This window comes from Dromiciops gliroides, chromosome 1, assembly GCF_019393635.1.
Source record: "Dromiciops gliroides isolate mDroGli1 chromosome 1, mDroGli1.pri, whole genome shotgun sequence".
NCBI classification, from domain to species: domain Eukaryota; kingdom Metazoa; phylum Chordata; class Mammalia; order Microbiotheria; family Microbiotheriidae; genus Dromiciops; species Dromiciops gliroides.
Window position 1 is genome coordinate 436,055,517 of NC_057861.1, and position 13,012 is coordinate 436,068,528.

At 41.9% G+C, this 13,012-nt stretch overlaps 1 protein-coding gene across 1 annotated transcript in view; it reads left to right on the plus strand.

Moving 5' to 3' along the window:
* The window catches only part of LOC122750137 (low-density lipoprotein receptor class A domain-containing protein 1-like), a 32,667-nt gene that overhangs the window by 16,523 nt on the left and 3,132 nt on the right, over window positions 1-13,012 (plus strand). The window contains exon 4 of the mRNA XM_043996807.1: window positions 12,179-12,301. Coding sequence (XP_043852742.1) covers window positions 12,179-12,301 — 123 coding nt within the window. The remainder of the gene's footprint in view (window positions 1-12,178; window positions 12,302-13,012) is intronic.

Sequence of the window (13,012 nt, forward strand, 5' to 3'; positions counted from 1 at the left end):
CCCAAAAAAAGAAGTGAGCCCCTTCTGATGGGTGGACCAAGTCCACAACATGGCAACAGCATATACCAGACATATCTTCATGACCATGTCAGGATACATAGGCATGTCAGCTAAACTCTTGCTCAGGGCAGGCTGCATACAATCAACTCTAAGCTAAATCATGCTTTGTCTTCAGTGATTCTCCACACTCCTCTCTACATCTCCCCTTTTCAGCTTCTATCCTAATCCCCCATCATTCCTGCCTTTGAAAACCCTTTTCTTCCTTCAAGGATTGACTCAAGTGTTCCCTCTTGTAGACTACTATCACCCTCGATTTCCTTTGAATTGTAACTTGGGGGTGCATGCTGTCCAATGAATGAATCTCCCTTGGCCTTTCACCGGTACTGATTTCTCAGTCACAAAGGCCTCGTTACTGACTGCTGTACTCCCTAGCCCGGATGGACACTTTCCTAATCTTGTGTGTTATCTCCTTAACTCTGTGCTTTCATGAAGCCCACGATGGCTGCTGGCTAATAAGCTAAATGTATCAGTGCTAATGGGAGAAGGCTAAAAGAGAAGTCTTCTTCCCCTCTCTTCCTCTTTGCCAGATGAAATCCTCAGCAAGGACCCTTTTCCCTTCCAGTCCTCCCTTTGTAGGTAACATGTAATCTAAGGAGTGTCTTCCTTCTGGATCCCTACCTTTGTCTGACTAACAGAAATAAGTGACTCTAATGTTGAGAATGTCAGGTTGAGAATAGGAGGGAGAGCTCCCTGTGGCAGGCCACTAGGAAGCAAGAGAAGCTGAGAGGCCACCAGGAGGTGATATGTAGTATGTAGTAGCCACTTGGACTACTTATGGAAGGAATCCAACTCCCAGTGTGTCCCTGGCACTCCATGTTCCATATGGTCTAGTCTGGTCAGCTCTTGTTACCTAAGCAGAAGGAGTCCAGGAGATGTTTGTCTTCCGACCCTTCTCATTGCCCCTCCCTTTCCATTTCCCTGCTTTTAAAGTTCCCTGGATTCCTAAGAGATAACTTTTTATTTTGATGGTCGTGGATGGATTTGTGTGTTGATTGTGGGCAAAATTATAGGCTCAGATCTTTTAGGCTTTCAATTTTATTTATTTATTAATTTGGATTATGACAGATTGAAATTCAGTGTAGGAATAAGGTTAGATGAAGGAAGGAAGGAAGGAAGGAGGGAGGGAGGGAAGAAGAGAGGGAAGGAAGGAGGGAAGGAAGGAAGAAAATAAGCATTTATTAAGCACCTACTATATGTCAGTCACTGTGTTAAATGCTTTACAAATGGGGCGGCTAGGTGGTGCAGTGGATAAAGCACCGGCCCTGGATTCAGGAGTTCCTGAGTTCACATCCGGCCTCAGACACTTGACACTTACTAGCTGTGTGACCTTGGGCAAGTCACTTAACCCCCATTGTGACCCCCCCTTCAAAAAAAATGCTTTACAAATACTACATCATTTGAGTTTCATAACCCTGGAAGGAAGATGATACTATTGTTGCCATTTTACAATTGATAGATAACAAGTTAGTAAGTGTCCAAGGCCATATTTGAACTTGAGTCTTACTGATTCCAGGCCCAGAAGTTTATCCACCACACTACCTTTGTTGTTCAGTCATTTCAGTCATGTCTGACTCTTCATGACCCCATTTGGGGTTTTTTTGGCAAAGGTACTAGAGTAGTTTGTGTCATTTCCTTCTCCGGTTCATTTTACAGATGAGGAACTGAGGCAAACAGAGTTAAGTGACTTGCCCAGGGTCACACAGCTAGTGACTGAGGTCAGATCTGAACTCAGGAAGATGAGTCTTCCTGATTCCAAGCCCAGTTCTCTATCTAGCTACCCCATTATACCACCCAGCTGCCTCTATATGCAGAGTCAAAAGTCATGAAGGAAGGGCAGCTAGATGGCGCAGTGGATAGAGCACCGGCCCTGGAGTCAGGAGTACCTGAGTTCAAATCTGGCCTCAGACACTTAACACTTACTAGCTGTGTGACCCTGGGCAAGTCACTTAACCCCAATTGCCTGAGCCCCCAAAAAAAAGTCATGAAGGGGTTTCAATATTTAATAACTCCTTAATTTTTTAAAATTTAGAATAACAAAGCATCACATATAGTATAAATAGGAAATGGATTTATATTACGTGTGAAAAATTAAATCTCATAAATGGCAAAAAATAAAGAAAAAAGAATTTTCAAAAAGTTTTTCAAACATGGTGACTTTTGGGCTCAATCTGTAGTCAAGTAATGTTTTTAGGTTTTGGTTTTGAGAGGTTTTCTGTGTAGGAACAGAGGTAGGGCTAGAGGATTAGGGCTAGATTCAAAGTTAGAACAGGGCCATTGAAAGAGATTGCATATTTGGGGGAGGGAGGAGTAAGTGTTAGGGAGAAGTTTCAAGGAAAACTAAGGCCTCGCAAATAGGGAAGGTTTCATATTGAGTGCATAGACAGGATTTGTATTAGGAACTAATAATTTTAATATCTTAGAATTCAATTTTAACCAGCAATCAGTTCCTGATGAATGGCTTCAGCCAAGATACTAATCTGAAAAACTATATAGTGGACTTTCTGTAAGCTGGGGATTTTAAATGTCAGTTATGTGATCATCTCCCAAAGTGTTATAAGAAGCATAGAGACTGACCAAATGACATTGGAAAATATAAGGCGGAAGCTAACTTTTAAATTCATGTTCAAATTCATATTCATATTCATACTTAATCCAAGTCCAATCTCTCTCTCTTTTTTTTTTTTTTGGTGAGACAATTGGGGTTAAGTGACTTGCCCAGGGTCACACAGCTAGTAAGTGTCAAGTGTCTGAGGCCAGATTTGAACTCAGGTACTCCTGAATCCAGGGCCGGTGCTCTATCCACTGCGCCATCTAGCTGCCCCTAGTCCAATCTCTCTTAACCAATCTCTATTGTAACAATTGGAGTGACGCCCTACACTATCGATATTCTACACTATTCAAGAGTACAAAAAGTATCAGCAAGGAAGTTGGCCATGCTCTAACCTAAAACCAGCAATGGAAAAGGTAGCCCTCCCAATGCTGACAGCTGGTGAGGGGTGTTGTAAAGAGGTTCCATCCCCTCTCCTGCCCCCTCACACTAGAGGAGGATGTGCTGTCTTCCTCCACGTCCCTTCCAGGGGACACCTACTCAAGGATGGAAGGTCAGCAGTCAGGAGCTATTGGTTCAGCACACTATAAAGGCAGCAAGTGATTATCAATAAGATTTCTCAGTGAGGGCACAGGGCAAGAGAAAATTGAGACAAATCAGAATAGAAAGGAACTCAGCATAGGATGACAAAGTAGGACCTAATAAAATGAATAGGTAATCCTCAGATATTTTTAACTTGAGGTAGTGGTTGTTGTTCATTTGTTCATCCATGTCAACTCTTCATGAGCTTGTGGACCATAGCACACCAGGCCCTTCTAAACTCCACTATTCCCCAAAGTCTGTCCAAGCTCATGTTTGTTGTTTTCATGATGCTGTATCTCCATTTCATCCTCTGATGTCCCCTTCTCCTTTTGTCTTTATCAACACCAGGGTCTTTTCCAATGAGTCTTGTTTTTTCATTATGTGGCCAAAGTATTTAAGCTTCAGCTTCTGTATTTGACCTTCCAATGAGCAGTCTGAATTAATTTCTCTAAGTATTGACTGATTTGGTCTCCTTGCTGTCCAAGGGACTCTCAAAAGTCTTCTCCAGCACCACAATTCAAAAGCTGCAGTGCTCAGCTTTTGAGGGAACAGAAGCACCATTAAATAGGGGAGTGAGCTGATAACAGGATTTTAAATGGCAGAGAGCCATCTATATCTATATCTTAGCCATCTATAATCATCCAGTTTCCAAAGAGAAGGGTCTATAAATGTTAAGAATGGTAGAAATGGAGTTTCAGATAAGAATGTCAGATTTTGTTAAGAAAGCGCGTGAGGATTTTAAATGAGAAGGTGCTCAGAAGAATTTTTAAGCCTTAAAACATCAAATCCTGCAAAAAAAATAAAACAAAACAGTCCACTGACAGACTGCACAGGATTAATCATGCTTTTTGAGAAATAACTAATAAGGCCTCACCATTGTATAAGATCCCAAAATCAATTTTATGTAAGTATTTTAAAGAAACACTATTTAGACCCAGAGCCACTTTTCCCCATGGTTCTATATCTGCTAGTTCCTAGCTGCTATATTGCAGCTGATGTAGAAAATCCACTTTTGGACCCAATTCACTCTTATTGAGGTAAGGGCTCATCTGAGGCTTTGCAATAATACAGCTTCTGGACCAGATGGCACTGGGTCCTAGATAAAGAAATAGGTTGATCCAGGGAGACATATTTTAACAACTGTTTTTAAGTATGTCACATAAATATAACCATGTCCTGAAGGGATGGCAGCTTTTTAATACCATTTTAATGTATAAGAAAGGTGATAAGAATCTTTCCTCCAATTGGAGACCCATAACCTTATTTAACACCATAGTCAAGATCTATGGTTTGGTTCAATCAAAAAGATTAGGGGATTGGGGTACTGGGAAAAGACTCATTAGCAGGTATGAGAAGGGCTTCATGCCAACTGCAGGCTGTTGTAACATAATTCTCTGCCACAGACTGTCTTGGATGATGCTAAATATAAAAAGAGAATGCGTGGGGTGGCTTGGTTGGATCTGACAAATGCATTTGGCTCAGTGCCCCACAGTTCCATCTGGTTCACCCTGAGATGGGCCGGCTTGTGTGATGAGGCCATTAATGTAATATAGTTCTTCTACCAGGACAATAAAACTTCCATCTATTCCAAGGATGGTTTTTCTCTGAGCACTGAAGGACTAGGTTGTCCCCTCAGTCCCACAGTTTTCAACTTCACTCTAGAACTGATATTTTTCAGTATGATGAGGACAGCATTAGCCTATGAACTGTATGACAGGAAAACGGACGTCTTGGCATAATGACTGACACCTCAGACTCTATTAAAATGCTGGAAAACATGGGCGAGGTTGACACTTGCATAAGGATATATATATTATTGTGAGAGCTGAAATTTAATATATGGAGCATTAATTGGGTGACTCACCAAACTATTGGGGTCCCGGAAATAATGAGGGACCTTTGGATTCAAAGCTCCCTCCCCTCTTAACTGCTCTTTTAGATATTTCTCCCCGGCCAATAAGAAAGGAGCCTTACAGCTTCTTTTCCACACAAGGATCAGATTTTATTAGTTGGGAATTAATTAAACAACAAAAGTGAAATTAATAAAAATCAAAGATAAGGAAGTAGGAAAAAGAAAATACAGATAAATTCTCTTAACTCTAAACTTAGCCTATGCAATCCCCAGATCATTTCCAATTAAGCTAATTCAAAGGAATTTGCATTCATTCACCACACTTGGGATGTCTCCAGTTGCTCGCTCCACTGGAAAGGCAGAAGCCAGGAAAAAAAAGCTAGTGTTCTGGAAGCACCTCAGCCTCCCCTTAGGGAGCATTCAATCTTCTTCCCCCAAAAGGGGAGGTCCTTCAAAAACTGCCTATTGAGAGTTCTCCTTCTGACCTCAGTAGCACACATAACTTCAGGGTGGGCCAGGTGTGGCCCCTCCCAAATGAGTCAGCTAAAACTCCAATAATTTTTTATCACAAATAATTTTTACCACATATATATAATATATAATAATAATAATATATATAATATGTATATATATTTAGCAGGCATAGTTCAGTTTATTCATTGTTTATTTTAAAAAAACATCTTATGTGGTTGCCATAGCAGTTGCCTCAGTCTTCTGAACAGACAACCCGAGTATGAGTCTTCACAAGATGGTCAGTGAATTCCTGATAGGGAGACTTAGTAAACACAGTCTCCTTCCACAGGTCTGGATTTAGGTAGCTGTATGTTTTGGAGATGGCATCGAAGGCAGATTTAGTAAAGTTCCCCAGAGTGGCAGTACAACCCTTTGCAGAAGTATAGCTGCCATCAATTCCAGCCATCATCAGGAGCTTCTTAGGCACAGGAACTGAGACAATGCCAGTACCTTGAGGGGAGGGGATCAGGTGCACCAAAACTGATCCACAGTGCCCAGTGACCTTGCAGAGCACTGTGTGAGGCTTGCCAATCTTATTCCCCCAGTAGCCACATCTCACAGGAACGATGGACAGCTTGGCCAGAATGATAGCACCACAAATAGCTGTGGCTACTTCCTTGGAGCACTTGACACCTAAGCCATTGGCGACTACAATGGCCACAAAAGCCTTGAACCAAGAACAGCTAGGTGGGTTCAGTGGATAAAACACTGGCCCTGGATTCAGGAGGACCTGAGTTCAAATCCGGCATCAGACACTTGACACTTACTAGCTGTGTGACCCTGGGCAAGTCACTTAACCCTTATTGCCCCCCACAAAAAAATAAATTTATAAATAAATAATTTTTTTTTAAAGCCTTGGACCTGGTATGTTGTTCAGTTCTAGTTTGTTTCTGAACAGGCATGATCTTCAGAACCTCATCCTTCAATGAAGACCCCAGGAAGAAATCTATGATCTCAGATTCCTTAATAGGAATTAATAAGACTTGATCTTTGTAAAAAAAATTATTAACTATATCTAATTTGGAAAAATTATATAATTGTGCTTATGAAAAATTATAAGTATATGAAAAATGATAAGTTTAGAAAAATTATAATTGGGCCGTAAGTCCCTTCATGGTCGCCATTAAAATGTGGAACATTTTTGAATGACTATGACTAATTTGGGTGGCTAAAACTGACTGGGGTATTTAATCTGGGACTGTTGACTAGCTGGCTATCTGACTGCTGTTAATTTAATGTGGGCCGTTTATAAAGTTCCACCACACTGCTCCACTCCCAAATTGATAAGCAAAATATTAAGAAGCCTCTTAACTAAATAATCCAAGCAGAGTTTATTTATGAGATACTATTTAAAATTAAGAATACAGGGAAATAAAATGTACAAACTGACTGCATTGTGGTGCGTCTCTTTCCACTACATCTCTTTCCCACCTGCTGCACCTGGAACTTCTTTAATACAATAAGGGCCTTAGTTGCCTCTTGCCTTAGGGCACTCAGGTCCTTTATTCTAACTCCTTTCACTTTGTAAATCCCCTTGCTTCTAACTTTCCTCTCCTTACTGCCACTGCTGAACCCCTGTGTTTCTCTCTCACTGACCTTCTGTCTGTCTGCTCCATCAGTCTGCCCTTCGGACTCTCTTTTCTCTGCTTCTAGTCCTTTAACCTTCTCCTGCGTCCTTGTAGCCCTCTGTCTGTCTTCTTCAGCTCCCCTGAGTCTAATCCCCAGGTCTATATATATATATATATATATATCTTTTTTTTCTCCACTCAAATCTCAGGGCCCCCTGCACCCACACACCAAGCTAATCTGCCAGTCAGGGCTGCGGCTGGTGGGGGGGGGGGGGCGGTGCGCTTGAGCCTCACGTGCCTCAGCATAGGCTACACCAGAGCCAGGCCTGGACGAGCCCAGGATCTCTCGGATAGCTCCGCTCAGGTTGGAGGGAGCTGGGGGCTTTTTCCCCCAGCTGTCTGACCTGGCGTCTTGTACAGCCCACGGGGCTTTTTGGCTCAGCTGAAGCAGAGGGGAAGGGGCACCAGCACCTCCCACACAGAAGAGACCCTGAGGGCCTAAGGCTTTCTAATCTCAGCCCAAAGGTAGGGTCCTCAAATCAAAATAAATTTCCACATCTTCATGTCCTTTACTAGGCGGCCCAGCTTGGTGACAGGAACCTGGGCCTCCAGCTCCTCCTGCAGCACCAGTGTTATCCGCCATTTGGTTTTCATTAGAAGTAGAAGCCGTAGGGTTATATTTTAATGGGACAAAATGTGTGTCCCTATTGACTGACAGCCAAAAAAAGGAAATTACTTGCCACTCAATTCCAAGTTCAGAACCAAGTGACTCTTGCACATCATAAATTCAGTCAGTGATGTGATGTGATGGCCAATATGACCTCTGATTTGGCCTGACAGATCAAATCTAGCACTCTGAAGGAAGTTACTTGGAGTGAACACTTTTATTTTACCCTGTATTTCTTTTCATTTTAAGAAAGGTATGGTCCCAAGAGAACCCTCAGCCTCTTGCACACAACAATCAAAAAAGATGACAAATGGCTACGCCTCCTTCAAAAAGCCAACTTTGAACCCTTATATCTTCCATATAGATTGAGAGAAGTGAATTTACTGCCATTTGTTGAGGCAATGGATATTGAACAGGTGGTCTATTGGGTGAGTACTGGCCTCAATGGACTTGAGTTGGCTTTCTCATCATCTCCTAAGTGATAAGGAAACCAACTAGACAGAGGATCTTGCCACATGTATCCGAATGGTTGGTTCTATGGAGGGGTTTGGCAATGAGGGTACAATTGCATCCAATACTTGTTTCCAACTGTGGGTAGCCTCTCATCAGTTGTCCACTATTCCTTTGCCCCAGAAAAGATGAAGAGATGTTTAAACTATTTCATAAGGAACAAATGAGTTGAGAAAACTGATTAGGGCAAGGTGCATTTCTATAGCCCCAGCCTTGAACAGTTTTTTCTTTGACCCAGGTTGCAAACTGACTTTTATTCACAAAGCCAGATTAGGCTGTACTGAATGGGTGGCCCCATTAAACAGGGCCAGGAAATTTATTTCTAGAGACAAATGTTGTCAGCGAGGGACACCAAACAAAATGCCTTCCTGTGTTCTTTGCCACTGCAATCCTCCTTTGAATGAGGCCTGATATTGTCATCATCACCTGAGATGAATCTGACTGATCCAGATTTGGAGAAAACACTTTGCAAATATCATTACTTCCATTTTGGAGATCCAGAAATTGAGACTCGAAAGAGGTCATAGGATCAGTGACTTGTCCAAGGGCACAAGGCACTAAATGTTGGACACAGTCTTTAAACCTCAGGTGTCCAGACACTAATTCTTTTTCTTTCTTTTTCTGGGCAATGGGGGTTAAGTGACTTGCCCAGGGTCACACAGCTAGTAAGTGTCAAGTGTCAGAGGCCGGATTTGAACTCAGGTCCTCCTGAATCCAAGGCCGGTGCTTTATCCACTGCGCCACCTAGCTGCCCCCCAGACACTCATTCTTATGCACCTTTCACTAGAACACATTTCCTCTTATAGTTTTTGTCCAGAGGAACTGCATGGTCTATAGAAGTGATGGTTGAACCTACAGATGTTGAAGAGATCAACAAGAGGGTAGAGAAGGGAAGAGTCCCCAGCATGGAGTCTTGGGGTGTTGTTTATTTGTTTAAGCTGCCCTACCTAGTAGAACACCCTTATTAAGGCACCTTCACTTGTAAGATGACTGAACTTCCCCTGGTAGGCCGTACGAAGCCAGGCATTAGCAAAGAGGGCAAATGCCTGGGTGGGATTCTTCCACTGGCCAAACCTAATAGTTGAATGTTATGAAATAACAACAGAATGTATGCAACCATATACTCAACATAGGATATCACAGACCCAGTTAATCAGCCCAAAGTAGCATGCTCTATGAATCCATAAGCATTTAAGTGCCTTCTCTGTGCCAAGTACTGTGCTATGTGATATGCTGGATATCCCCTATGCCTGTAGCTTTCTCTGCTTATTTCCAGTACCTGGTTTCCTTCAGGTACCAGCTAAAATCCTAACTTCAACAGCAAGCTTTCCTCTATCCCCCTTAATGCTACCTAGAGCCTTCCCTCTGATGATTATCTCCAATTTTTAAAATCCTGACTATAACTTGTTTATACGTAGTCTTTTTTTCCCCCCAGGGCAATGAGGTATAAGTGACTTGCCCAGGGTCACACAGCTAGTAAGTGTCAAGTGTCTGAGGCTAGATTTGAACTCAGGTCCTCCTGAATCCAGGGCTGGTGCTTTATTCACTGTGCTACTTAACTGTCCCCTATACATAGTCTTTTGCATGTTGTCTCTCCCACTGCACTGAGAGCAAGGGACCATCTTTTGCCTTTCTTTGCATGCCTAGATCTTAGCACAATGCTTGACATATCTATATATTTTTGCTATTGTTTTCAGTCTTCCTGATTTCAAGCCCAGAAGTCTATCTACCACCTTTGTTGTTGTTCAGTCATTTCAGCTGTGTCTGACTCTTCATGATCCCATTTTGAGGTTTTCTTGGCAAAGATACTAGGGTGGTTTATTATTTCCTTCTCTGGCTCATTTTAGAGATGAGGAAACTAAAGCAAAGGGGGTTTAAGTGATTTGCTCAGCACCTCAGCTAGTAAATGTGTGAAGCCAGACTTGAACTCAGGAAAGTATGTCTTCCTGACTTCAGACCCAACACTACATAGTAGTTGCTTAATAAATGCTTGTTGACTTGACTTAAAAGAGTCCACACCCTCAGGGAGCTCCTATTTTCTAAAGGGAGATGACATGTACAAATTAAAATATGCAAAATGAATGTAAGTTTTGGTGGAGGGGTATGGGTACTAACATGAGAATTGGTTGAAAAACTGGGGATGTTTTGAAGATAGGGGAGTATGATAGTTGACTTTAATAGTTTGAAAAACTATGGAAAGATTGATTAGACTTTTTCTGCTTGGCCTCATAGTTCAGAATGAAAAACAGCAAATAGAAGCTGCAACCAGGCAAACTTAGGCTTGGCAATTGGCTATATGTCCCAAAGTAGAATGGACTGACTCAAGAGTTAATGAGTGCTTTCTTGTTAGTCTTCAAGCAATTAACCACTTGTCAGGTGAGCTATAGAGGAGATACTCATCCAAGTGTGGGTTGAATTAGATGACCTCTGAAGTCCCTCCCAACTCTGAGATTCTCTGTCCAGGCTCCTCTAAGTATATTACAAGCAGGGGCTGGCAACTTATGTGGTTCTATGACTGCTATTCAAGAAATGTATAGGAGCAGCTAGGTGGCACAGTGGATAAAGCACCGGCCCTGGATTTAGGAGGACCTGATTTCAAATCTGACCACAGACACTTGACACTTACTGTGTAACCCTGGGCAAGTCATTTATACCTCATTGCCCTCCAAAAAAAACCAAAAACAAAAACAAACAAAAAAAGAGAAATGTATAGAAGTACCTCCTATGGGCTATTCAGGGCAGCTAGGATGCACAGTGGATAGAGATCTGGGCCTGAGTCAGTAAGACCTGAGTTCGAATCCCACCTCAGATACTTATTAGCTGTGTGACCCCAGGCAAATCACTTCATCCTGTTTGCCTGTTTCCTCATCTATCAAATGAGGTAGACAAAGAGATGGCAAACCACTCCCCCAAATGGGGTCATGACTGAAATGACAACAATGTGCTACTTATTTTGCTAGGACTAGGAAATACAAAGACAAATGAGTGAGGCAAGATCTTGACCCTAAGGAGGTTACTTATTGTAGGTTTTGTGTTAGTATTATTTTATTGTATTCAGTCTCAAAAATATTACTCATTGTATGGTACATGCATTATCTTTGTAAACCTAAATTCACCATATGTGAAATTACTTTATGCACGCACCTCTTGAAAGAGGTTTTTATCCTTCCCATCTCCCTAAAACTCTGTATGCCACAGGATGGACTGGACTGATATATAATATTGAGTTTATGCCTAAACATATGTCACCATACAAAAATGTGAACTTAGCTATATTGTCCATGTTTGTCAAATCACTGGGTTTTTTTCTTTTTTCTTTTTGTTTTTGTTTTTTTTGGCTGGGCAACAAGGGTTAAGTGACTTGCCCAGGGTCACACAGTTAGTGTCGTGTCTGAGGCTGGATTTGAACTCAGGTACTCCTGAATCCAGGGCTGGTGCTTTATCCACTGTGCCACCTAGCTGCCCGGGTTTTTTTTCTTTTTGGGGATGAGAATGGATGTTAGTTGCTTCAAGAGCCTCTACTGTATTCTCTAACCCACCATTTGGAGGGAGGGGATGAAGGGATGATAATTAAAGTCATCAACCTGCTTCCCTAGAGTATAGATAAACCTTTTTCTAGTCACAGAGAGAAGCTGCATCAGAAGAAAACATTAGCTCCTGCTTAAACTACCCTTACAAACAAGCCTGTGAGATCACTATAGGGTACATGAAGTAACCCAGAGAGGGAGAGGGTTTGACTTCTAATTGGGCTCCAGTCATCTCTAAATGGAAAGAGCATTCATAAATTCCTCAGTATTGTTAATAACCCTGTCAAATGTCTGCCTTTAGAGTAGTTTAATGAAAATGTTGTCTATCCTCTTTGTGTATGTGTGTAACAGGAAACCGACACCTTCCCACTAAGAGATGGCTCTTCATTTCCTGTGTGGTATTCCTTGTGCTTGGTAGTATTGCAGCTGTCCTGGGTCTTTCAATTACCTTTGGAATACCTGCAAAACCTACACGTATGTGTCTCATATGGCTTGATGAAAGGGCTGAATGAGCTATCGGCAGAGTCTGTGTTGAGCATGAGGTTACAGAAGGATAGAAGGTGTTCTGAGAGCCCGTGGTGGGATCATCTCAAATTTAGTCCTTTTGGGGAATGGGTCATAATTGAGATTTGTACACTGAGGCTGAGGAGGGAAGTTTTCAAAATCTTAGGAAGTTATCTATGAAATGAGTGTATAGGATATGGAGAGATGTTACAAGTGTCCTGAGGAAAATAATTTAATTCCATCTATGTCTAAAACCCACGTGGTATGTGTTTGAGGAGTTATCCTAGATTTCCTCCTCAATAGCTCTTTAAGATGGGCCCAGGAGCCCATCATTAGTCCCATTTAGAGAAGGAAATAAGCATTTATATAGTGCATATATGCCAGGTACTTTGCTAATATTTTTATAAATATTATCTCATTTGATTCTCACAAGACTGGGAGACAGGTACTATTAATCCCTACTTTACTGTTGAGGAAACTGAGGCAAACACAAGTCCAGTGACTTGCCCAGGGTCACATAATTGATGTCTTAAGGGCAGATTTGAACTTGAGTCTTTCTGACTCCGAGAGTAATATTCTATGCACTGTGGCACCAGCTGTCTCCATGTCTACACTCAATACTAATTGGTCCCCAAGAGAACACTTATGCTCATAACTAAACATTAGGTGGACCCAACCCAA